This window comes from Ascidia mentula, chromosome 2, assembly GCF_947561715.1.
Source record: "Ascidia mentula chromosome 2, kaAscMent1.1, whole genome shotgun sequence".
NCBI lineage: Eukaryota > Metazoa > Chordata > Ascidiacea > Phlebobranchia > Ascidiidae > Ascidia > Ascidia mentula.
In genome coordinates, this window is record NC_138567.1 from 1,839,482 (window position 1) to 1,862,938 (window position 23,457).

The window sequence follows — 23,457 nt, forward strand, 5'->3', positions numbered from 1 at the left end:
GTATTAGCAACAAGATTTGATCAAGACATGTTGTACTGTGGAGTCATAGTTAACATTGGCTTGCATGAAAAAAGCCCTGGGAGATTTTCCTGCAAGGTTCAGGTTGTGGATAGTTCAAACTGCTGTCTACTTCAACAATAAAAGTAATAGTGAAGTGAAATTGTTGAACATTGCATCAAAAAGTAATTTTTAAAATACGAATTTTTTGACTAAACATACCTACAGTTCCATTTTTTATATAGCAGGTTTCCTTCAGCAATATAGTTTGCCTCTGAGCAGATTTTATCACAATTCTGATTTTTTTGTAGCTGAGGCTACTTCCTGTACAGTTTTTTAACAGGAATTGAGTTTCAAACTTTGTCCTTTCCCAAATGTTTGCAATGTGTTTTGTATCTTCAACAAACACGATGTCGTCGCTGGTTAGGCTTACGATAAGATCTTCATCTCCACTCCTGCATGAAACACTTTGTAAACGTTGTAACTAGTCAACACGTGTCACATACTATGAGACTTACGTAACGACAAATGTTGTTTCAATTAGTTTTTCAAAAGGATATATTCCTTTTGTTGCAGCGATGTTGTCACAAATCAACATAGAAACAACAGTTTCATTTGGAGATGCAGTTAGTCCTGATGGAACAGCCAAGATCAGTGACATTTCCTTTGCAAGTCCAAAAAACTTTTGGAAAATGATTGTGTACCTAAAGAAGATACCCGTTAGTCTTCAACATTTTTAACAATCAGTTACAATTATACCATGAAAATCCAGATGTTGAAACCATAATGGTGGTGGTTCCTGGTTTCATACAAACAGTTTGGTACTCCCTCAAAGGAGTAGTTTGTCCAACAGCTTTTTGTACCTGCATAAAATTACTTCTAATTAAAAAGGGCGGTGCCCATCAAGGTTTTTCAATAAAATACAAGTAGGCTACCACGCAAGATTTTAGGAAACCACACCACGAAACTTGTCGCATTCGTAACGTTCGAATTATGATGTTTGTTTGGAAATAATTACATTGCACAAACAGACACTGTCGTTAACACTGCCCTTTCGATCAATATGCCTCTTGCATATGCATTGAAATTCAAAGACAGTTTTGCGATACTTAATCACGTCACAATATTGCCGCCCTTCCTGGAAATATGAACACCAGGCGCCTATGTGTACCACAACCACAATACGGCTATTCCAATCATCGAGCTTTTGCTTTGGCTTGGAATGCACTGGGTCATTTAGGCATTCTATGTATCAGGTTATCTGCAATGTCACTTTACCTGTACAAGTGTTTCACAATCTGTTCTGTAGCATGTGGGTAAACTGATTTCGATTTCTTCATTGAACTTGAGTCCATGTGGCTTACACAAAAGTAGGGGTGTGATTTGCATCATATTGTCCCTTTCCTAAAGATGAGAAAATTGAGAATAAAAATCCTTCAAACAGATCCTGCAAGGAAAAGTGCTTAAATGATTGCCCGGTGCGGGTAAAATATTACATAATTAACTTACCTTTGGACTTTTTTATCAGGTCAAAACTAAAATTTTTGTCGTGTGTTGCTGAAATTGTAATGTATGAAAAGGTTTTAAACTTTTTCTTACAGTCGGATCTTTTATTCCATAAAACGACTCAGCCACAATTTCCACATCCTCATCTAAGGCATCAGCTGGTATAGAAATCATACATCCTCCAACTTCAATTACTCCCCCTGGTTTTCAAATTACTTTTGATGCTTCGTGATGGTTCGTGTATATCTATTTACAAATGTTTAAATTTAACGTTTTAATTAACTTGCTATATCTTGGTGAGTTGAAATGAACTTATACAGTGGAAATCGCCTTGTGGTGTTTTGCAAGAATACGGTCTGCTGTGCATTATTTTCAACAGATTTATCAAAAAATATGAAAAAGCTTAATAAGACTATGTTTCAACATCCTTTGAAGTTGTTGCTAAACTAACTTAGGCCACTGGTAGAGCCAGGGGCGGAATTAAAGTGTTCAAAGCTTTAATTGCGACACACAGTTTTGCAAACATTTTTGCACACAACAATAAAATGAATTTCTTCCCTCGTTTTCATCACTTGACGTTTCCATTCCTGCTATTCAACCACCACTTTGCCACAGGAAAGCAAACAAGTTCCAGTCAGTGGCGAAGATTTATTTAAGGCAGCAATATTATTGATTTACTACAATCCAAACTCAGTACATTATACTGGAAGATGCTTCCTAATCGATTTTGAATTTTGTAATAAACACAATTAAACTTAATTTGAAGAGGAAAATCGGAAAATTACCATAACAAAAATTTCGACCACCTCCCCCTAATAAGGCTTGATACGCCTATATACGTGCATGTTTTTTTGATGTATTCCAAAAAAATACAGATGTTCCTGAGAATGTTGAAGGAATTTGAAAAGCCACATAACTTTGTGCGACATAAAATGTTAATTCAAAGTACTAGTCCAGTTCTACTAAAACTATCATGTACCAGTACAACCCACTGCAATCATTTCTATACAATTTTAGCATAAAAACCTGCAGTGAGTAATCGACTAAATGTATTCATAGTTATTATTGTATTAGTGTTTTACTGAAGGTCACCTTTACCAACCTAAAGAGTTTCAATGAGGAACTAACGTTGGCCACAGACTTGCTATTGTCAAACTTACCTTGCCCCAGTGGCAAGAACAATAACAACCAAGCTTCACCTTCCTTTCATTGGGTTCGTGTTTCGCGACGATGTTTGGGGTGCGAGCTCAGGTCGTTAAACTGTGAAGAACAAACGGACTGTAATGTTACGTGAATTTTTTGGATATAAGCACAGACTTTACAGATGTTTCAAAAACTAACTGAAAAGTTAATTTGAAGTGCGTTTCATGACCATTCCCTGCTACATTCTCATTACTTACCTAGGGAGAGTAAAATGATGCAAAAGTCATTTTCATGTTACTTTGATGGTAAATCTCAAGGATTTTTGCATTTAAATTTGAGATACATAAGCTCTTTGTTTTACCCTGTGAAACCTTTTAATTGATATAATTTCGTATGTTGTGTGTTTCGCTGCCATTTCTAGAGGTCCAAATTAGTTACATTTTAGTTACAGAGGCAGTTGGATTAGAAACTTATTGATTTATTTGTCTATTTTGGCGTGCAGATGATCTTGAAGAAAGTGACTGACGCTGCAATATACAGTGATAGTGACGTCATTTTCCTCAAACCGCTCGATGAACTGTGGATGCAGTTTGACTCGTTCACTGAGCGCCCGGTAGCGGCCATATCTCCTACTGCTAGCCATCCACTGGGTGGCAGTCGCTACAACGATTTCACAGTCGTCAGGACTTTTTCAAATCAATACTGGGGTGAGTCGTCTTTACGATCATTTATTTAATTTTTGTCTTAATATGTCAATAATCTTAGTACAAAAGAAAGATTCATTTATTACGAACTGTGTTTAAAAAATGCAGAGATCTTTGTGTTTTCGGTTCGAGCAGATTTGGTTCGCTCCGTTCTCTGCACTAAGCTTTATTCGCACAAATAACGGGTTTTCTTGTAAATTGCCCGCGGCGTATTTCGTGAGTAACCACGCAGACGGTGTGCAATCAACCGTGTCATTACAGCTGGTTGTTCGCTTCATTGTGCGTGGTCGAGGCAGTTAGATTAGAAGCTTGTTGGTTTTATTGGGAAGTAAGGCTAATGTTGCAGCAGCCAGGAAATTTATAGGCGGCCAAATTTGTTCAAAAAGAAGATTTACTTATGAAGGCAGTTTAGCTGAACTTAAGTAACGAATTGGATTTCTGGGTTTAGGTGCTGTTGTGTTGTTTGTGGCGTTCAGGTTAAGTGAAGCGAACAAATCGATACATTCTCTCACAATACTGACGAAAGTCCCGCGAAAGTTAAGTTAAGTATCAGGTAGCCAGAGTCAAGAGGAAAGTTTAGAGTTGGTGACCAACTTAGGTGTATTCTAATTCCTACGTTTGCTTTACGTACGACATGGTAAAACCTATGTTTATTCATACATGTTTTTGTTTACATCAGAAATTTAGAACTGTGTTAGTAAAAATGTGCCTTGTATAGTAATGACTGGTCGGCGGCAGGTCTATACATTTGCTGATATCTTTCAAAAAGCAACGAAACGTTTCTACAATGAAAATCTGCCGACTCTCCAGGGCGACCATCTTTATCTTGTGGATGTTGATTCTTGTTGCAAGTTGGTTAACATGTGGAAATTGGTTGATGTAAGTCTAAATTCCATGTGGGATACAAAGCATTTATGTTTTGGTTTTAATGGGGTTCGAACCAACGGTCGTAAGTACATTAGGTAAATTAACAAATTTTTTGAAAATGTACATAGCATTGCAGCCTAAACTGCATTGACAACGCCCATGTGCAGGAAATTAGAACCGGTTATATCAGGGAGCGCAGTATGGTATTTCACAATCACTTGCATCCAATGATTATGGCATTTACTGAAGCCACAGACTTAGACTTGCTTTATTATAAGGATCATCCGTTGGTGTGATTCGTAGTTACAACCATTGCTATAATAATTCAACGCAAATCCAAACGTATGATTGCATATTGTAATGTAAAGTTGAAGTACTCAATATATTTTCAGGAATTTGACCGGACGATCTGTACGAGAGGTTGAGACGATGCATCTCGTAGCTGTATCGTGTGGGCGACCCAACTATCAAGGTATCAGGGTAAGTCAATAAATTGAAACCTTTGCAACAGATGTAAAAATAACATCTAAAAATATCCACATTTTACGTTTATGTACGGTGTCGTGTGATCAATGAAGTTTTATTGCAAGAAACTCTGTAGTTGAACTTATTGTATCTCTTGCAAAACTCACAACCTTGCGATACAAACCATCAACATCTCCTTCCATGCGTTGCATCAAGTCACTTAATGGCAATTAAGAACTATTACCAAATAACGGATTTGCCTCATGTGAGGATTAAAAATGACGATTCCAACTATAATCACCACCTTAACGACCACCATAATTTTGTTTGATTCTCGGGTCTTTAGAAATTAAAACTTGCAAACCCAACTGTCACCACTTATTGTCTAAATAGTTGTTTTCCCTAAAATTTGTGTCCATTTCCAGGATATACGGAAACCCATGGATTTGACCGTAACCATGGTAAAATCCGCCGTGCTCTTCTCCAAGTCTCCTCTCTACGTCCACATCTTCACAGAGGACGACATGAAACCACTCTTCGAGGCGGAGGTACCAAAATACTCAGTCTTTTGCCAAAAAACACCAGAGTCAAAGATTTCATTTAGGACGTCTATATCTATAAAGTACTTAGTTGTGACGTTGCCTGACCAGACATATGTTGCACATATGCCGTGTTAAGACTTACAAACATTAAGGATTCGTAACTATTTCTGCACCATCGAACGACGAAGCGATTATGAATAGTTTTCTTTAAATGTTAATTTAATCGTTCCTAACGGTACCCCAAGTTACAAAAAAACGTTTCCTTTTTTTTCAAGATATCATCTTGGCCTGTTCATTCGCAAGAGAAGTTTCAATACAAGTTGTACAATGCGAACTATGAAGAATATCTTCCGGAAACTCTGGTGAAGGAATGGAAGAAGTGGTACAAACCATGCGGGTCGTTTCGTCTCTTACTACCTGTAAGTACATTTGTTCTGCCTGTAAGAGAATTAAAGATTCATCTTAATTGTGATTTTTAACATCTTAACAAAACTATAAATTGCAAATGGTATTTTGCCAATTGGATTGGCTTTTAGCTTTGGCTTTGAAAAATCTATGGCATGGCTCACTGATATGGGAACACTATATGATATTCGAAAAATGCAGTTCTATAGGCTGTATAGTGTATAATGCTACTGTATTAAAATGTCTGGTGCAATAGTTTGAGATTTGAGATGTCAAAAATACATTACTAAACATTTATTTGCACTAATTAATTAATATATTTATTTATCTATTTGGTCGTGCAGATGATTTTAAAGGAAGTGACCGATGCTGCAATATACAGTGATAGTGACGTCATTTTCCTCAAACCGCTCGATGAACTGTGGATGCAGTTTGAATCGTTCACTGAGCGCCAGGTAGCGGCCATATCTCCGACTGCTAGCCATCCACTGGGTGGCAGTCGCTACAACGAGAACTTTATTTCACACTCGTCAGGACTTTTTCAAATCAATACTTGGGTGAATCGTCTGGACGTTCGCTTTTTTACATTCAAGTGAAACTCGGTCGCAAACCTTGAGCATTAGCATACAAGTTGGCTGCTGGTGAGAAAGACTCTGACCATTCCCATATATGAGTTATGATTTGGAAATAAGCGTTTCTATACATGTGGTATAAAGTACCAAACACCCCCCAATGATTCAGTTGCTCTCATTGGAACACAAATGTCGATTCTGTTACATCACTGCAAATGTTACGTCACAATAAATAAATTTTCTTCTCCAGATAATGATGATGAACTTTACTCGAATGCTGAAGAGCGAATCGATTCTCTTCCATGACGAAAAAGACGTGGGCGTTCAACCGAAACGAATGACGTATGGTGTTGACTTGTTGCTGACGTATTACCGTCAGTTTAAGGAGAAAGCTAAACACGACCAGAAGTTAATGAACATTATGTACCATTACAACCCAGGTATTACAGGAGAAGTTATAAACCCATGGTTACAGTCCACGCACTCGCGTTCCAAGTTAAACAATCAAAACTTAAGGATTGCGTGCAAACGTATAATATTGAAAACAAAAATCATGAAAAATGTTAAAACATGAAAATGGCCACTAGTAGTGCAGTTGAGCAAGTTTTTATAAAGTTCGACTTTTCATTATTTTGAGGACTTCTTTCCACTCCCAGGCAAGCGTTCAACGAACAGACAAATCAAACTGTTTGTTATTGAGTAAATCGCGTACAAAGTTTGAAACCTTTGCAGACCTTCTTCGCCAACTTTGGTGTTCCTGGAACTTCAAAAACAAGTTTGCAGCGACGAAAGCAACGTTTGCAGCGATGCCGAGTCACAAGATGGCGCTAGTGCGGTGCACGGCATCACGTCGGCATTTTTCGGTGACGTCACTCAAACATTTCGCACGCTTTTCGATCACTCACCTTTAAAAGTGCCTAAAAAAGCGTGCGATATATTGGAATGACGTCCCCGACAAATGCCGATGTGCACCAAACCACAAACGGCGTTCACCTGAGTGCCTCAAAATGCTCAGCAGTCCTGAATCCACCTTTTATTCTAAATAATGCTGTGCTTCGACTTTTTGTTAAGTTTGCCAATTTTTATTACTTGAGTAATTCATGAAGTTATTATTGCAGTAAAATTTAATTACAGTAAATTACAGCACTTTGACTGCAATGCCCTGACTGCGATGCCAGTGAACTAAAAATTATGACACGACAAATCAAAAGCCGAATGAGCTTAAACAATCAACTCCATGACAAAAAATGCAATCAAATTTGACATGCTATTAAGCGCTTCGTTCTATTTTACAACTACATTATTTGACAAAGTAGTGCATCCTTTGTCAAATACATGGAAGAGTAAATTTGATTTGCAGGACAGGAAGGAAACATAAAAGCACATGAAAATTAATGGAATGTCAAAAAGGGCACTTTATCTGATGCTGTTTGTCAGTGGTACCGTTTTAGTTTTACATGCATTTATTAAAAAAAAGTTTTTGTAAAATTTTCTTTGTACAAAGATCTAACAGTAACTTTCTTTCTGGGTTGTCAGTCAAAGTCAAATTTCTTTGCCGTCCAAATTTTGTCTGTGCATTTCGCGGTCAACGTCTATTTTCTTCCAGAATGTTCTAAAAACAAAAAAAAAATCCTAACACATCCCAGATGTGCTACAGAATAACAAAAAAACTGGATCAGTTCGAACCCAGGAACCCTGGCAGGCTGTCGTTCACGCACTGTAATACGATATGTATTTGTATATAAGTTCGACACAGTGATCTAGCAGAAAGCTCAATTGGTGAATGTTTCGGAAAAATATGACGCCAAATTTTCCAACCTTAAAGTCTTGCAATCCTTGATCCATCCCAAATATTTGATAAACTCTCAGCAAAAGTTGTGGATGCTTTTTCGTGAAATACTTGTAATACTTTTCCCAATTCGTTTCATTGCCCAACCCAAACATATTCCTGACTGGATAAGGATATTCTTTTGCATGCTGTACCTAAAAACCACGACAGAGATTAATGAATAACCCTAAAAATTTCTTCATAAATTGTCTTTCTAAACTTTTTCGCTGTCGGTACCTCGTTGCTCGTTGCAAAATATTCTATTATATTATTTCTCACTCATTCTCAATAAAAAACCCTAAACCAACACCGTGCCAAAGCAGTGTTTCGCAGGGCATTGAAGCGCAACTAGAAGGGAACAGAGACTTAGGGAACACAAATTTTGCGGCTTTCTCGACAGCGCGAAACGCAATGTTCTACTGGTAACTGAATAAAATATTTAAAATTACGAGCTAACTGCGTTTCTAGTTCAAAAAGAAATTTTAACAGATTATTTACCTTGCTTCTCACAAGTTTAAGGAGATCTTTCACTGACTCGCATTTATCAATCAATTTTCCTTTTTTGTTTCGATATCCCATATGTTTGAGCAGATCCTCCACATCCTCATTTGCAACGACGAAATGAACCATTTGGTTTGGGTCTGCTTTATAATTCAACATCCAAGCGGGATACTTTTCTATCTCCACCATACTTTCACATAAAGAAGATTGTTGTTGAAAAAAATAGTTGGGATGCGGATATTCCTGTGGTTTCTATGACAAGAAAGGATTAATATAACATAGCTAAGATGTTGCTTATAAAACACTTTTGTAACAAACTTACTCCAACTTCATTTCCTTCAAATTCTTTCACAACTTCCTAAAACAAAAGGTTTACCAATGAACATACGTTATCAGTTAAAATATCAAATAGTGGTTGTACTTCAAAGAAGACAACTTTCTCCCTGTATGTCCAAAGCATTGGATGAAATTTTACTTCTTTAATTGTTGGCCTGTTTGTTTCTTCATGTTGCAACATCCACAAAATCAAACCGCGTGAGTTAATTCCATCCTCAGTGTCTAATAAAAAGCAGGAGGTGATCCAATGGGAAAGCTAAATTATTTTGATTTCGTTATGATCAACTTTCACATGCGAATCTTTTATAATAATACAAATATGCTTTACAGGCCATGATTAACAATTTTAAAGGTATTTTTTCTTTCCCAAATAAGGATTCATGTTTCGAAACGATACAATTTATCCAATGAACTACTGCCAGTTGTAAAACCGAAACGATTTTTCATCTAATTCCAACAGTGTAACTTACTGTCAAGCATACCATCCATATTCAAATTAATATTTTTTCTTATGCCTTGTTCCTCTCTGTTAAGTGGATGTTTACCATTCGTCAGTGTGTAAAACAATGTCAGGCCAAGAGAAAATATGTCGGACTCTCTTTTCTGTTTAAAATACGATTTATGTTTTATGGCAACAAGATTCATTGCTGTGAACATTGTCATGTTTCTTTCAAAGACGTTTCGACAAGAACTTATCATCAGTTTAAATGATGCGGTTGGTGTAGCTCCCCGATTATATGGACCTGACCTGACGACACAAAAAAGGCTCGCGTGGGTGGTGACGTCATGTATCACTTTTATCCGTCACACACCCCTAAAGGCGGAAAATGCGCAGTTAAGGGGAACAACACGCTAAGTACACAATAAATGTTAAGGAGAAATAGTGGGGCAGAAGTACTGTACACCTTTGTAACTGTTGCTGTTTTGTTTTCAGCGAATCCATGAGCAGGAGACGATGCCCGTCTCTGGCCGAAGCAAGGATTTGTTGCTCGCTGAACTAAACTCTGTGGGTCGGGTTGTCAAGCACGTGTTTGCACACTTCCGACTTTGGCGATCGTTGATGTTCAGCGATGCGTGTACACTAGTTTCGATATGTATGTCCAATGTAGGATTGTCCACATGAACAGGTGAGTTTGTACACCACGGACGAGAAGTGAAGAAGACAGTCTACTTGATGGTGCAGCGGTCGCAAATCGTTAAGTTCCCGTCGAAATCGTTTGCTCATAGAACCTAGGTTTCGCACCCTCTTAACACAGGATTTTGTGCTTCCTTGTGTGTTGTTTTGTGTCGTTACGTGGATGCCCATTTTGTTGCGTTACGCAATGAACGTGCCCTGGCCGCTTTCAACTCAAACATAAATGAAATTCATCGTAACATCAAATTTACAAAGCAACGGATTTTATTTCTCGACGTCCTCGTTGAACGAGTTGGAGATTCCATTAGCACAACCACATACAGAAAGTCAACCAACACTGGTATCTATAGCAAAATGGGCATCTTCTCAAGTTCATTGCGAACTGCGTACGTTCGGTGTTACGTAAGCAATATCAGGTGGACACCACTAAACCCAGGCAAGAAAGCACAAGTTTCTGTGTGTTGAGGTTGCGACACATAGGCCCTATCAACCACCGAATTCGACGGGAATTAGCACAATTTGTGACCGCTGCTCCAACAAGAAAACTGTCTTGCGTGTGGTACGTGAGCCATGCAAACTTGCGCAGCAGTTTCGATTTAAAGATCGCCAGAAGACCCTGCACCTCTCGTCCGTGGTGTACAAACTCACCTGTTCATGTGGACAAACCTACATCGGATAAACATCTCGAAACTTGTGTACACGCATCGCTGAACATCAACGATCGCCAAAGTCGGAAGTGTGCAAACACGTGCTTGACAACCCGACCCACAGAGTTAAGTTCAACGACCGCAAATCCTTGCTTCGGCCAGAGACGGGTATCGTCTCCTGCTCATGGATTCGCTGTACACACAACAGTAACAGTTACAAAGGTGTACAGTACTTCTGCCCCACTATTTCTCCTTAACATTTATTGTGTACTTCGCGTGTTGTGCCATTTACTGCGCATTTTCCGCCTTTAGGGGTGTGTGACGGATAAAAGTGATAGATGATGTCACTACCCAAGAGAGCCTTTTCTGTGACGTCAGTCAGGTCAGCTCCACATAATCCTAGAGCTACACCAACCGGGTCACTTAAACTGATGATGTCGTAAGTTCGTGCCAAACCGATTTTTTTAATGAAACATGGCAATGTTTACATTAATTGGCCAGTCTCTTTATTGTCAAGATTTGTTGCGGATTATTTGAAACAAACATTTAACTAAAGTTACATTTTGGAAACAAAAGCAGCCCCTATACTGCTTACTGGTATAATCTTTTTGTTTTCTCTGATAGCTAGAAGGACCTCAGGGGCCATGAAAGCGTAAGTCCCTTGAGCTGTAGTTGACATGTCAGTGTCATATGTCCTGCTCAATCCAAAATCACAAACTTTTACAATTGTTTCTATGCCACATCTCTTCAATAAGAAGTTGGCAGGTTTAATGTCCCGATGAACTGCATTTAAAGGCTTGTGAATTTCAAAATGAAAATGAAGCCAAGATTCAATTAAAATCTGGTAATTATTTTCTATATACTCTACGAAATTAACATTTACTGTTTGTGTGTAATACGCTTGCATAAATTTTACATCTTACCGATGTCATACAATGTATGAAGTCGGTATATTCCCTCGATCATTTGTTTGGAAATGTTGGTTGGTGTCAAATCAAAATCGCTCGGGTTTTCAATGTGCTGAAAACGTCAAAATTTCCTTTAAACTTATATGACAATGGCTACAAATAAGTGTGGGGTTAAAGTACAACGTGATACTGGCATAATACAAGCGGTTTATTGTTTAGCCATATTCCAGTACAAACATTTTACCTTTTGCACATCTGCATCACAAAACTCAAGAATGACGATAAGATAGATTTGTTGTTCAATCTAAAAAGGAACAAAAAGTTTGTTAAACGTCTTCTAGAAGTAACAACCAAATATGCCACGTTCTTTATGCCATGTTGTCTGTATTTGACGGTCACTAACCCAGTGGTTGATGTAGCTGACCAAATGTTTGTCATCTCGGAATTTTTTTAGGTGTTCTAGTTCTTTGTCATAATTTTCATACAGCACTTTAGACATAACTTTGGCAGCATATTTAGCACTTCCTTGCGTAGTTTTGCAACTAAAAAGCACAAGTTCGTGTTATGTATTAAACTGAAAAGGTAAAATGCCTGAGACTGAGACCAATTGTACTTTGCTGGCCTAATGATTTTGGTTATTACATCAACAACAAATAATTCGAAGTAAACTAACTGGAAAACTGCGCATCCCGAAGTTCCCTCAGCGATTGGGTTTTCCCACTGAATTTGAAAGGCACCTCCAACTGTTTTAAGAAAACAATAAAGTTAAAATCTTACAGGCTACTGCTTTGCAACACTAATTGTAATATCTAATTTATATTTCAATAGTTTGTTCTTCTGGCACATTAAGATTTGTTCATGACATATGATAATACGGCAAACAGTTGATACTGCAGTTCCAGCAATAAAGTTGACTGGATCACATCGAATGTCCCCAGCGTTGATTGAATGGTACTGCATTAAAACATATGGGAAGATCATATAGATATTTTATTTCAGACATGTGTTTAATAATCCTAACCTGACATACCTGTTCTGAGGACGACATTGAGGCTCATACGAAACTTGCATTGAACTTATATGGACTTGCGCTACTGATGCCTGCTACCTGTTTGCAATAAGAACCTACAGTTGAGTTTGTGCGTGTCATAAACAAAGTTAGCTACTATCCATCAAGCACCTACGCTGTGCAACTTCCGCAAAACTACCTACACTATAAGGTGGGAATACAACGTTAACTATAGTTACCTTCTCTCCCACACTTTTAGTGATAAGACAATACATTTTTTATGGCCCTCTGTTTTGCTTTGCATCACATAAAGAGCTTACAGCGCAAGTTGTATCAAAACAGGTAAACAAATCTTTGCTGCTTTTTGTAAACTATCAAAACTCGAAAACTGAATATTCCTGATTTTTTACGAAGACGTATTAAACTACAAAGATTAAGTGTTAAAAACAAGGAAACCATTGCTCTTCAACTCTGTTTAACCGAAACTAGGCTTGTCCGTCAAGGGGCGTAGCCAAGTTTAGCAGTCACAGCAACATTTGCTGGTTAAACAAAGGCTTGTTTGAACAAGATGACTGGATTCTGTTTCCTCGTTCTTTGGTTTGCCCGAAATGGCACGCGCAAAGCAATCTTTCATATAAACGCACTTAATTTCTGTTGCCATTGCAAACTATTAATGCAGCCTTATATATGCCAAAACCATGATTATAAGTTCCACATTATTTTAGGACGGGCCAAATGACAGAGCAAATAACAGCAACTGACTTTTTCTCCATATTCGATTGTTACTTTTTGTATTATCACGCAATATATACCTTTAACACGGCAATGAAAGTGCGCTTACATGTCAAAGCGACTTGATCAAACGGAATGTGCTTCAAAACACCATGCAAAAATGTGATATTAACCTCTGTGTAATGTGTTGATTGCATTTCCCTTCCCTTTCAATGCGTATAAACTGGCGAAGGCCGACATTTCGCCTTGTGCAGAATGTTGGGTGGTAGGTGTATGGCAGTGCTTTGCACAAGAACAAGCCGTTTATCATGCCAAGTCAATCATCTACAACATTTTTGGTTCGATGACTGTTCACAATCCACTCCAGACCGCCTCGCCCCCGCATTTAGTATATGTAAGTAACGCCTGAGTAAAAACACTATTTCTTTTCTTGGGAACGAACTGCTGGTGTACCGCATGGTCGTTCGCACAGTTTGTTGTGCTCCACAGACTTACAAGTAGATCGAGAATGACTGTGATGTGTTTCTTAAAATCTTTCCGGACTGTATTGGGTAAGATCTTTATGTTTCGTATTTTTTTCTGCGTTCTCTGCACGAAGGTTCATTCACACAAATGACGGGTTTACTTGCAAATTGTCCGCGGCGTATTTCGTGAGTCACCACGCAAACGGTGTGCACTCAACCGTGTCATTACAGCTGGTTGTTTGCTTCATTGTACGTGGTCGAGGCAGTTAGATCAGAAACTTGCAGGTTCTATAGGGAAGTAAGGCTAATGTTGCAGCAGCCAGGGAATTAAAAGCTGCCAAATTAGTTCAAATAAAAGATTTACTTATGAAGGCAGTTTAGCTGAACTTGAAAAACGACTTAGATTTCTGGGTTTATGTGTTGTTGTGTTGTTTGTGGCGTTTAGGTTAAGTGAAGCGCACAAATTGATATACTCTCTAATCCCAAACCTCTTTAAAATACTGACGGAAGTACCGCGAAAGTTAAGTTAAGTATCAGGTAGCCAGAGTCAGGAGGACATTTTTGACTTGGTGACCAACTTAGGTGTATCCTACGTTTGTTTTACGTATGGTATAACCCGTGTTTGTTCATACATGTTTACAGCAGAAATTTGAAACTGTGTTGCTAAAAATGTGCCTTGTATAGTAATGACTGGTCGGCGACAGGCCTATACATTTGCTGATATCTTTTGAAAAGCGACGAAACGTTTCTACAATTAAAATCTGTCGACTCTCCAGGGCGACTATCATTATCTTGTGGATGTTGATTCTTGTTGGAAGCATTTATGTGAAGAAAAACGTACAGGAATGTTTTGGTTTTGTTGAGGTTCGAACCCACGGTCGTAAGTAAGGTAAATTAACAAGTTTTTTAAAAACGCACATAGCATTGTAGCCTCAACTGCATTGTCTACACCCATGTGCAGCAAACTTATAACCGGTTGCATCAGGAAGCGCTGTATGGTATTTCACATCACTTGCATCCAATGATTACGGTATTTACTGAAGCCACAGACTTAGACTTGCTTTATTATAAGGATCATCCGTCGGTTTGATTCGTAGTTACAACCATTGCTGTACTAATTCAACGCAATGGCAAACGTATGATTGCATAGTGCAATGTAAAGTTGAAGTACTCACTATACTTTCAGGAATTTGACTGGACGATCTGTACGAGAGGTTGAGACGATGCATCTCGTAGCTGTATCGTGTGGACGACCCAACTACCAAGGTATCAGGGTAAGTCAGCAAATTAAAACCTTTGCAACAGATGTTAAAATAACATCTAAAAATATCCACGTATTTACATTTATTTACGGTGTCGTGTGATCAATGAAGTTTTATTGCAAGAAACTCTGTACTTGTTTCGGGTTGTATCTCTTGCAAAACTCACAACATTGCGTTACAAACCATCAACATCACAATGGCAATTGAGAACTACTACCAAACAGCGGATTGCCTCATGTGGGAAATAAAATTAAGGATTCCGATTATAACCACTATCTTTTAACGACCACCATAATGGTGTTTGACTCTCGGGTCTGTAGAAATTAAAACTTGCAATCCCAGCTGCCACCACTTATTGTCTAATTAATTGATTTTCCCTAAAATTTGTGTCCACTTTCAGGATATACGGAAACCCATGGACTTGACGGTAACCATGGTAAAATCCGCCGTGCTCTTCTCCAAGTCTCCTCTCTACGTCCACATCTTCACAGAGGACGACATGAAACCACTCATCGAGGCCGAGGTACCGAAATACTTACAAGTCTTTTGCCAAAAACCACCGGAGTCAAGGACTTAATCGTTCGTAACCTTATGTGTATTGCAAAAAAAAACGTTTCCTTTTTTTCAAGATATCATCCTGACCAGTTCATTCTCAAGAGAAGTTTCATTACTAAACATTTATTTACATTAATTAATAAATTTATTTATCTATTTTGTCGTGCAGATGATTTTAAAGCAAGTGACCGATGCTGCAATATACAGTGATGGTGACGTTATTTTCCTCAAACCGCTCGATGAACTGTGGATGCAGTTTGACTCGTTCACTGAGCACCAGGTAGCGGCCATATCTCCGACTGCTGGCCATCCACTGGGTGGCAGACGTTTCAACGAGAATTTTATTTCACATCCGTCAGGACTTTTTCAAATTATTACTGGGGTGATTCGCTACATTTTTAAGTCTAGCAACAGTGAAAATATCATTGTATTTTGTGGTTTTATTCAAGTTTACAATGGTCGCAAACTATAAGCATCAATGTATATGTTTGTTGTTAGTTAGAAGGCCCATGTATTTAACCATGGACAGAAACGTGTCATATATATGTGATATGGGCTAGAGGTGGAAAATGTCACGGCAATTACAACAGAATTGGAATTAACTCCTAAAACGGGTAAACAAGAATGCTTTCTGTAAAGTGCTAAATATCAACTACTGACAAAGTTACTTTCATTAGAACACAAACCTTGGTTCTAAAGTATATGTTATGTCACAATTAAGAATTAGCTATATTACGTCACAATAAAAACATTTTCTTGTCCAGATAATGATGATGAACTTTACTCGAATGCTGAGGAGCGAATGGATTCTCTTCCATGACTAAAAAGACGTGGGCATTCAACCGAAACGAATGACGTATGGTGTTGACTTGTTGATGACGTATTACCGTCAGTTTAAGGAGAAAGCTGAACACGACCAGAAGTTAATGAACATTATGTTCCATTACAACCCAGGTATTACAGTAGAAGTTATAAACACATGGTTATAGTCCCTATACAACTTTTTGTAAGACTCGCGGTTTTAGTGAAATAATCACAACACAAGGATCGTATAAGAATACGAAACAACAAAACACACGTAAATGGCCACTAGTGGCGCATTGAAGCAACTTCTTGAGAAGCTTGACTTCCCATTTGTTTTCACATTTTATTATACTTCAACACAAGCGTTTGTTTAACCTGGTTCTTGCTTATATACATATACATATATATATATGTGAAAACAGTGGGAAGTCAAAATTACCAGTAATACATATATATATATATATATATATATATATATATATATATAATATTACTGGTAAACCAGCAACCAACAAAGCAAACCAAATTGTTTGTTCATGAATAAATCACGTGATGTACCTCACGCCAACAAACCTATACAGACCTTCTTCGCCAACTTTCCTGTTCCTGGAACTTCAAAAACATCTTTTGCAGCGAAGAAAGCAACGTTTGCAGCGATGCCGAGTCACAAGATGGCGCTAGTGCGGTACACGGCATCACATCGGCATTTTTCGGCGACGTCAATCCAACATTTCGCGCGCTTTTCGAGGCATTTTTGAAGGTGAGCGATCGAATTTCTTTAGGCTTTTGTCGAGGTTCGCGCGACGCCCGTGCTCGCTGTTGTTCGTTGGTTTGTGGGAAAACACTTAGATTGTTTTAGGAACTTGTTTACTTTCTGATTTGACACTTTGGCCGAATTGCCGCGTGTTTTGCACGAAACCGTTTCGACTTTTGGGTTTAAACAACTCGCTTTGTCATTCGTAAGGTGGCAATTGAAATTAAGCTTCTCGCTCAAGTGAGTGCCTTTTAGTAATGTTTTGTCACAAACCATTCAAGTTAAACCTGTTTAATGGTGTACGTAATTGTTTATCGCGTCTTGTTTCGGTGAAAAAAATTCTGTTTATTTTGTGAAAAGCTTTCATTGCAATTTCGCCAGCTTAGAATGTTGCAAATAATCTTCTGAGAAAGTAAGGCACAAAATATTGTAACCGTCGGCGTTTGGTAAATTTAAATCAAGCTACGCGTTTGTTTATGATTGATATTACCACCACGTTGTATTTAATCAACAGTTTGCCCTTGGAAGTGACCCTGAAGCCTTTCTTCTGCTTCCATTTCTCGACCAACTCAAATCTTCTGCTCAAAGAACTTTTTGCGCCACCAAGTCTGACGTCATCAGTAGACCTTTAGCGAGAAGCATCAAAAATCTGCTTGCTTCGTGAAATAGGAAACGGATATTGTGTATACGAGGGTGTGACGTCATGTTTTTCGGTTGTCGAAAATGTGGCGAACGTGATGAGAATGCAGTGTATGTGAGGAAATGAACGATTGCAACAAAATGTTGTTTACCAAAACCACAAATGGCGTTCATCGGAATGTCTCAATAGTGCTCAGTCCTTAATCCACCTTTCAATCTAAAAAATGCTGTGCTTCGACGTTTTTTTTGTTTGTTACATTTTATTACTTTATTTTTACAATATAATTTTTCTACTTGAACCCAGCTTGACTGCAATGCCCTGGCTGCGATGCCAGTAAACCAACCTAAAAATTATAACACGACAGATCAACAATCAAAAGAGCTTTAATAATTGATTATAATTGAATGATATCTACACATGTTAATGAAAAACAATTAATCCTATGACAAGAAACGCAAAAAATTAACATGCTTTGAGATTTTACAAAAAATATATTTTATACATGGAAGCCTATAAATTTGATTTCAGGACGAGAACAAAACACAAAATCACAATAAAACAAATGGAATGTGATAAAGGAGCTCTTTATTAAACGCTGTTTGACAATGACGCCGTTTTACATGCATTTTTTTAAAAAGTTGGGCAAAGTTTTGAAAAGTAAACTTTTTTATGGACTAAAAAGTAACTTTCTTTCTCGAAAAGTCCATGTCAACTTTCACAAATATTTTGCCGTCCAGGTTTTCGCGTTCACGGTCTATTTTCTTGGAGAATTATCTAAGCATAAAAATCATGTTAACACACTCAATATTTAATCTAACTACGCAGTAATATGTCATGCTATGGCATGATTGGCAGGATTGCCCCATTGCGCAGGTCCTTGTTTGGCGATCACAGTTAACGATCGTCTGCGGTGCCTGGGCTGCCAAGCCTGCAAACCTAATGACTTAAATCAACTACGTAGACATTTTTTGAATGTATTTGTTCAAAATTTATCCCACCTTAAAATCTTGCAATCCTTGATCCATTCCAAAGATTTGATAAACTCTCAGCAAAAGTTGTGGATGCTGTTTCGTGAAATACTTGTAATAGTTTTCCCAATTCTTCTCAATGCCCAACCAAAGCATATCCCTGTCTGGATAAGGATATGATTTTGCATGTTGTTTCTGCAAAACGCACCAGAGATTAATAAATACCCACTAGATTTCTTTATCAATCTCATTGTCTTCCTCAACATTTTCGCTGTCGGCACCTCATTGATTGTCACAAACTATTACGTTGGAAACAGTCTTAAAAAAGGTAGAGAAACATTTCCATAAATCACCCCAACCAGCACCTTTCTATTTTTTACTACACCAGGATTTAAATCAAGAATATTCTGACCATGATCCCGTTCAGGCTATTTTTTGGATTTCCATATCGGCCGCATATTTGAATTTATATGCAGCTCCAACTTTCAGGTTATATTTATAGAGAAATGAATCGTTCAAGGGTTTTATGAATGACCTATCCATTATTTACGCATTCTGGTCCAAATTGGTTGCCAGGCAGCGGCATTTTTGACCCCTTTGGGGCATTTGATCCACCGCGGTTAGATAATATTTTGAATAAAAGAGAAACAAAAACGCCATTGGGTTTGCAGAAACATTTCTATTGCGGTTTAATGCAAGGCCCATCTTTCCTTTACACAATAGAACCAAAGTTAGTTGCTCAATAATTGCGTAAGCTGACCGCGCCCATGTTTTATTGCATTGATAGGGTCTATGTTTCCAAATGAAAAGTTTTTAACAGATTACCTTGTTTCTCACATGTCTATGTAGATCTTTCACCGATCTACACGGATCAATCATTTCTGCTCTTTTGTTTTTACGTCCCATATGTTCGAGTAGTTTCACCACATGCTCGTTATTAATAACGAAAGCAACCATTTGTTTTGGGTCTGCTTTATAATCCAACATCCAAGCGGGATATTTTTCTATCGCCTCCATACTTTCACTTAGAGACGATTGTGGTTGAAAAAAATAGCTGGGCAACAAAGTTGGCCGTGGTTTCTATAACAAGACAGATATTGAATTGAGATAATGTTGCTGAGTAATAAAAACAGTTGTGTAACAAACTTACTTTAACTCCAATTCCGCCAAATTCTTTCACAACTTCCTAAAACAAATAATTTACCAATGAACATATGTTATCAGTTAAAATATCAAATAGTGGTTGTACTTCAATGTAGGTAACTTTCTCCCTGTATGTCCAAAGCATTGGATGAAATTTTACTTCCTCAATAGTTAGCCTGTTTGTTTCGTCATGTTGTAACATCCACAAAATTAAACTGCGTGAGTTAATTTGTTCCTCAGAGTCTAATAAAAAATAGGAGGTGGATCACTTTGATTTCGTTATGGTCAACCTTCACAAGCGATTCTTTTATAACGATACAAATATGCTTTATAGACCATGAGCACAAATTCTTTGTAAGCTATTTTTCCTTTACCCCAAGATTTATGTTTCGAAACGATACAATTTATCCAATGCAGTATATACTGCCATTTGCAAAATGTATTTTCACCTTCCTACATTGTAACTTACTGTCAAGCATACCATCCATACTCAAATTAATATTTTTTCTTATGTCGTGTTCCTCCCAGTTAAATGAATGTTTACCATTCGTCAGTGTGTAAAACAATGTCAGCCCAAGAGAAAATATGCCGGACTCTGTTTTCTGTTTAAAATACGATTTATGTTTTATGGCAACAAGATTCATTGCTCAGAGAATAAAACATCTGACCCAGACTGTTTTAGGATTTTCATGTTTCATTTAAATGAACGTTTCGGCAAGAACAGTATCATTATAATTGACGCGTTTGGTGTACCTCCATGAATACAAGGACAAGAACGTACACAGAAGAAAGCACAAAATAATGCGTGGTGAGGATGCGATACCTACACCCTACCAAACAACGATTTGAACAGGAATTATCACGATTTGTCAACCACTGCACCAACAAGAAAACTGTCTTGCGTGTGGTACATGAACCATGCAAACTTGCGCAGCAGTTTCCATTTAAAGATCGCCAGAAGACGCTGCCCCTCTCTTACGTAATGTGCAAACTCTCCCGTTCATGTGGACAATCCTACATTGGACAGACATATCAAAACTTGTGATCGCCATAGTCGGAAGTGTGCTAACACGTGCTTGACAACTCGACTCACAAGGTTAAGTTCAGCGAGCAACAAATCCTTGCTACAACAACCACAAACTAATGTAGACAGCACTTCTGTCCCACTATTTCTTTTCAACGTTTAAATGTGTGCGTTTTGTTCCGTTTACAGCCTCTAAGTGGTGTGTGACGGATAACAGTGACACATGACGTCACCACCCACGCGAGCCTTATCTGTGACGTCAGTCAGGTCAACTCCATGTAATAATCGGGGAGGTAGACCAACCACGTCATTTAAACTGATGATGAATAAAGTTCTTGCCAAAACGTATTTTTTTTAATGAAGCATGACAATGTTTACAACATTTTGGGCCATTCTCCTCATTATCAAGATTTATTGCGGTTTATTTGAAACATACTTTTGACTAAAGTTACAGTTTGGAAACAAAAGCAACCACATGAACTGTAGTTCTTACTGGGATTATCTTTTTGTTTTCCCTGATAGCTATTAGAACTTCAGGGGCCATGAAAGCGTATGTCCAGTGAGCCATTGTTGACATGCGATTGTCATATATTTTGCTTAATCCAAAATCACAGACTTTTACAATTGTTTCTTTGCCGCACCTCTTCAATAAGAAGTTGGCAGGTTGAATGTTCCGATGAACTGCATATAAAAGTTTGTGAATTTAAAAACGAAAATGAAATCAAGATTAAATTAAAGTCTGGTAACTATTTTCTATGTACTCCATGAAATTAACATTTACTGTTTGTTTGCAATATGCTTGCATAGCGTTTACATCTTACCAATGCCATGTGATGTATGAAGTCGGTATATTCCTTCAACCATTTGTTTGGAAATGTCGTTTGGTGTCAAATCAAAATCGCTCGGGTTTTGAATGTACTGAAAACGTCAAAATTTCCATTAAACTTTTTTGACAATGGCTACAAATAAGTGTGAGGTTAAAGTACAATGTGATACTGGCATAATACAAGCGCCTGTTACACATGTGTTATTGTTTAATGATATTCTAGTGAAAACATTTTACTTTTTCAACATCTCCATCACAAAACTCAAGAATGACGATAAGATTGATATGTTCAATCTAAAAAGGAACAAAAAGTTTGTTAAATGTCTTCTAGAAGTAACAACCAAATATGCCACGTTGTTTATGCAACGTTGACTGTATTTGACGGTCACTAACCCAGTGGTCGATGTAACGGACCAAATGTTTGTCATCTTGGATTTTTTGTAGGTGTTTTAGTTCATTGTCATAATTTTTATACATTGCTTCAGGCATAACTTTGGCAGCAAATTTACCACTTCCTTGCGAAGTGTTGCAACTGAAAAACACAAGTTTGTTCTGTTCATAAAAACTTGGTAAAATGCCTTAGGCTTAAACCAATTGTACTTTGCTGGCTTAACGATAGTGGTTTTTGAATAAGCAACAAATAAATTGAAGTAAACTAACTTGAAAATTGCGCATCCCTAATGTCCTTGGGCGATTTTTTTTTTCCACTGAATTTTAAAGGCACCTCCAACTGTTTCAGGAAAACAATTAAGTTAAAACCGTACTGGCCACTGTGCTTTCATTTAACACTAATTGTAATATCTAATTTAGATTTTAAAAGTCTGTTCTTCGTGCACATTAAAAAGTAACTTGCATTTCGCCTGATGTTATCCAGCTAGGCTTCCTTAGGGTAACTGTAAAAAATTTTATAGAATAGCAAACTATTAAAATATAATATGCCGGTGTACGCCTTGTCTGCAGCTCTCATGGACTATTATGGCTTTTTTGAGCATGAATGTAACTGATTATCGGTGGAGCAACTTGATGTTTTTGAAATATATTGTAGTCTTTGCATGAAGTGGTAAAACCCAAAAATTAGTGCCATGTGTATCTTTTAGCTTCTTGCCTTTAGAGGCAATATGGCCAGGGTCAATAAGAACCTATTAGATAAAAAAAGGTCACACCGGCAAATCTTTTTTTAATGGACCTGTATTTGCCTTTTTCCTAGCGGTTATATAACTTGCTGGTAATCCAGTGTCATAGCAAACTGCAATTAACATCTGAAGGTGATTATCCATGTTTCAACCACAGCATATTTTATCCCCTGCCTAATCAAAAAACGCTCGCTTTTTTTGGAAAAGCGTCTGGGGCCACTTTGGTCGTTGTTATATTTTACAACTAGCTATATTGCATACATTTTGCAACCTATTTGTTGATCCAACATTGCAGCACGTAAACTATGACCTTCGATCTGCGTGACCCGTTTGGAAATGCTTCGGGTGTTTTGGGATTTAATTGCTTTGGAAAACCCTGATCGAAAAATTTTTTTAATTTTCAAAAGTTTTGGAATTGGACGTGAGAATAACTCCCAAGCAATTTATTATTGCGCAATACGCTTTTGTAAAAAGATTACAAATATTTCGAATAGGTTTGTTACTTGAGCAATTTCATCTACAAAATATAGCGCTTGTGACATGCTTCGTTGCTTTGTTAAATCCCTTAAACTCGCGAAGAAATTAGA

General features: G+C 37.7%; 3 protein-coding genes and 2 pseudogenes across 10 annotated transcripts in view; 2 read left to right on the forward strand and 3 right to left on the reverse strand.

The window, feature by feature from the left end:
• LOC145888770 (receptor-interacting serine/threonine-protein kinase 2-like) overlaps positions 1–23,457 on the reverse strand; it is a 28,900-nt gene that overhangs the window by 1,596 nt on the left and 3,847 nt on the right. Inside the window, exons 1-7 of one of the 3 annotated variants that reach the window (XM_082979615.1) lie at positions 2,904–3,228; positions 2,664–2,763; positions 1,597–1,749; positions 1,276–1,401; positions 757–860; positions 516–701; positions 220–452 (exon numbers count right to left, since the gene is read on the reverse strand). In XM_082979615.1, coding sequence (XP_082835741.1) covers positions 220–452; positions 516–701; positions 757–860; positions 1,276–1,401; positions 1,597–1,677 — 730 coding nt within the window. In that variant the 5' untranslated portion in view covers positions 1,678–1,749; positions 2,664–2,763; positions 2,904–3,228. Of the gene's footprint in view, positions 1–219; positions 453–515; positions 702–756; positions 861–1,275; positions 1,402–1,596; positions 1,750–2,663; positions 2,764–2,903; positions 3,229–22,135; positions 22,270–22,397; positions 22,468–23,457 lie in introns of those variants that run through there. The other 2 variants (XM_082979616.1, XM_082979614.1) reach the window with 2 other exon arrangements.
• LOC145888777 (glucoside xylosyltransferase 1-like) lies at positions 4,035–7,155 on the forward strand (annotated as a pseudogene). Its single transcript, XR_014399468.1, has 7 exons — positions 4,035–4,229; positions 4,610–4,697; positions 5,108–5,230; positions 5,500–5,643; positions 5,974–6,186; positions 6,452–6,641; positions 6,934–7,155. The product of XR_014399468.1 is annotated as a glucoside xylosyltransferase 1-like (transcript).
• LOC145888771 (uncharacterized) lies at positions 7,177–12,754 on the reverse strand. 4 transcript variants are annotated; one of them, XM_082979619.1, is made up of 12 exons: positions 12,587–12,745; positions 12,230–12,510; positions 11,960–12,098; positions 11,801–11,860; positions 11,572–11,668; positions 11,244–11,431; positions 9,337–9,469; positions 8,952–9,088; positions 8,853–8,888; positions 8,528–8,782; positions 8,020–8,184; positions 7,183–7,813 (listed from the first exon to the last, which is right to left on the reverse strand). In XM_082979619.1, the coding sequence occupies exons 3-12, from the start codon at positions 12,053–12,055 to the stop codon at positions 7,787–7,789; spliced, it is 1,194 nt and encodes a 397-aa protein (XP_082835745.1). In that variant the 5' UTR covers positions 12,056–12,098; positions 12,230–12,510; positions 12,587–12,745; the 3' UTR covers positions 7,183–7,786. The 4 variants fall into 4 exon arrangements, with proteins under 4 accessions (XP_082835744.1, XP_082835743.1, XP_082835746.1 ...); XM_082979618.1 differs by having other exon boundaries at positions 7,177–8,184; positions 9,337–9,462; positions 11,237–11,431; positions 12,587–12,754; XM_082979617.1 differs by having other exon boundaries at positions 7,178–8,184; positions 12,587–12,750.
• On the forward strand, positions 14,459–17,868 carry LOC145888778 (glucoside xylosyltransferase 1-like; annotated as a pseudogene). Its single transcript, XR_014399469.1, has 7 exons — positions 14,459–14,650; positions 14,948–15,035; positions 15,424–15,546; positions 15,748–15,960; positions 16,343–16,532; positions 16,964–17,142; positions 17,651–17,868. The product of XR_014399469.1 is annotated as a glucoside xylosyltransferase 1-like (transcript).
• LOC145888773 (serine/threonine-protein kinase/endoribonuclease ire-1-like) lies at positions 18,041–23,436 on the reverse strand. The gene is made up of 10 exons (XM_082979621.1): positions 22,131–23,436; positions 21,975–22,031; positions 21,733–21,829; positions 21,405–21,592; positions 20,357–20,489; positions 19,994–20,130; positions 19,895–19,930; positions 19,570–19,824; positions 18,775–18,939; positions 18,041–18,550 (listed from the first exon to the last, which is right to left on the reverse strand). Exons 1-10 carry the CDS (start codon positions 22,224–22,226, stop codon positions 18,524–18,526), a joined length of 1,191 nt encoding a protein of 396 aa, XP_082835747.1. The 5' UTR covers positions 22,227–23,436; the 3' UTR covers positions 18,041–18,523.

Excerpts from the sequence above, each read along its gene's own strand:
- LOC145888773 (XM_082979621.1), bottom strand. The coding sequence starts at position 22,226 with ATGCCTGAAGCAATGTATAAAAATTATGACAATGAACTAAAACACCTA. Across the intron at positions 19,825-19,894 it reads TTGGCGGAATTGGAGTTAAA|AAACCACGGCCAACTTTGTT; the intron begins GTAAGTTTGTTA and ends GTCTTGTTATAG. Across the intron at positions 18,551-18,774 it reads AAGGATTGCAAGATTTTAAG|ATAATTCTCCAAGAAAATAG; the intron begins GTGGGATAAATT and ends TTTTATGCTTAG.
- LOC145888771 (XM_082979618.1), bottom strand. The coding sequence starts at position 12,055 with ATGTCTAAAGTGCTGTATGAAAATTATGACAAAGAACTAGAACACCTA. Across the intron at positions 11,861-11,959 it reads TCAGCTACATCAACCACTGG|ATTGAACAACAAATCTATCT; the intron begins GTTAGTGACCGT and ends GTTCCTTTTTAG. Across the intron at positions 11,669-11,800 it reads GTGATGCAGATGTGCAAAAG|CACATTGAAAACCCGAGCGA; the intron begins GTAAAATGTTTG and ends TGACGTTTTCAG.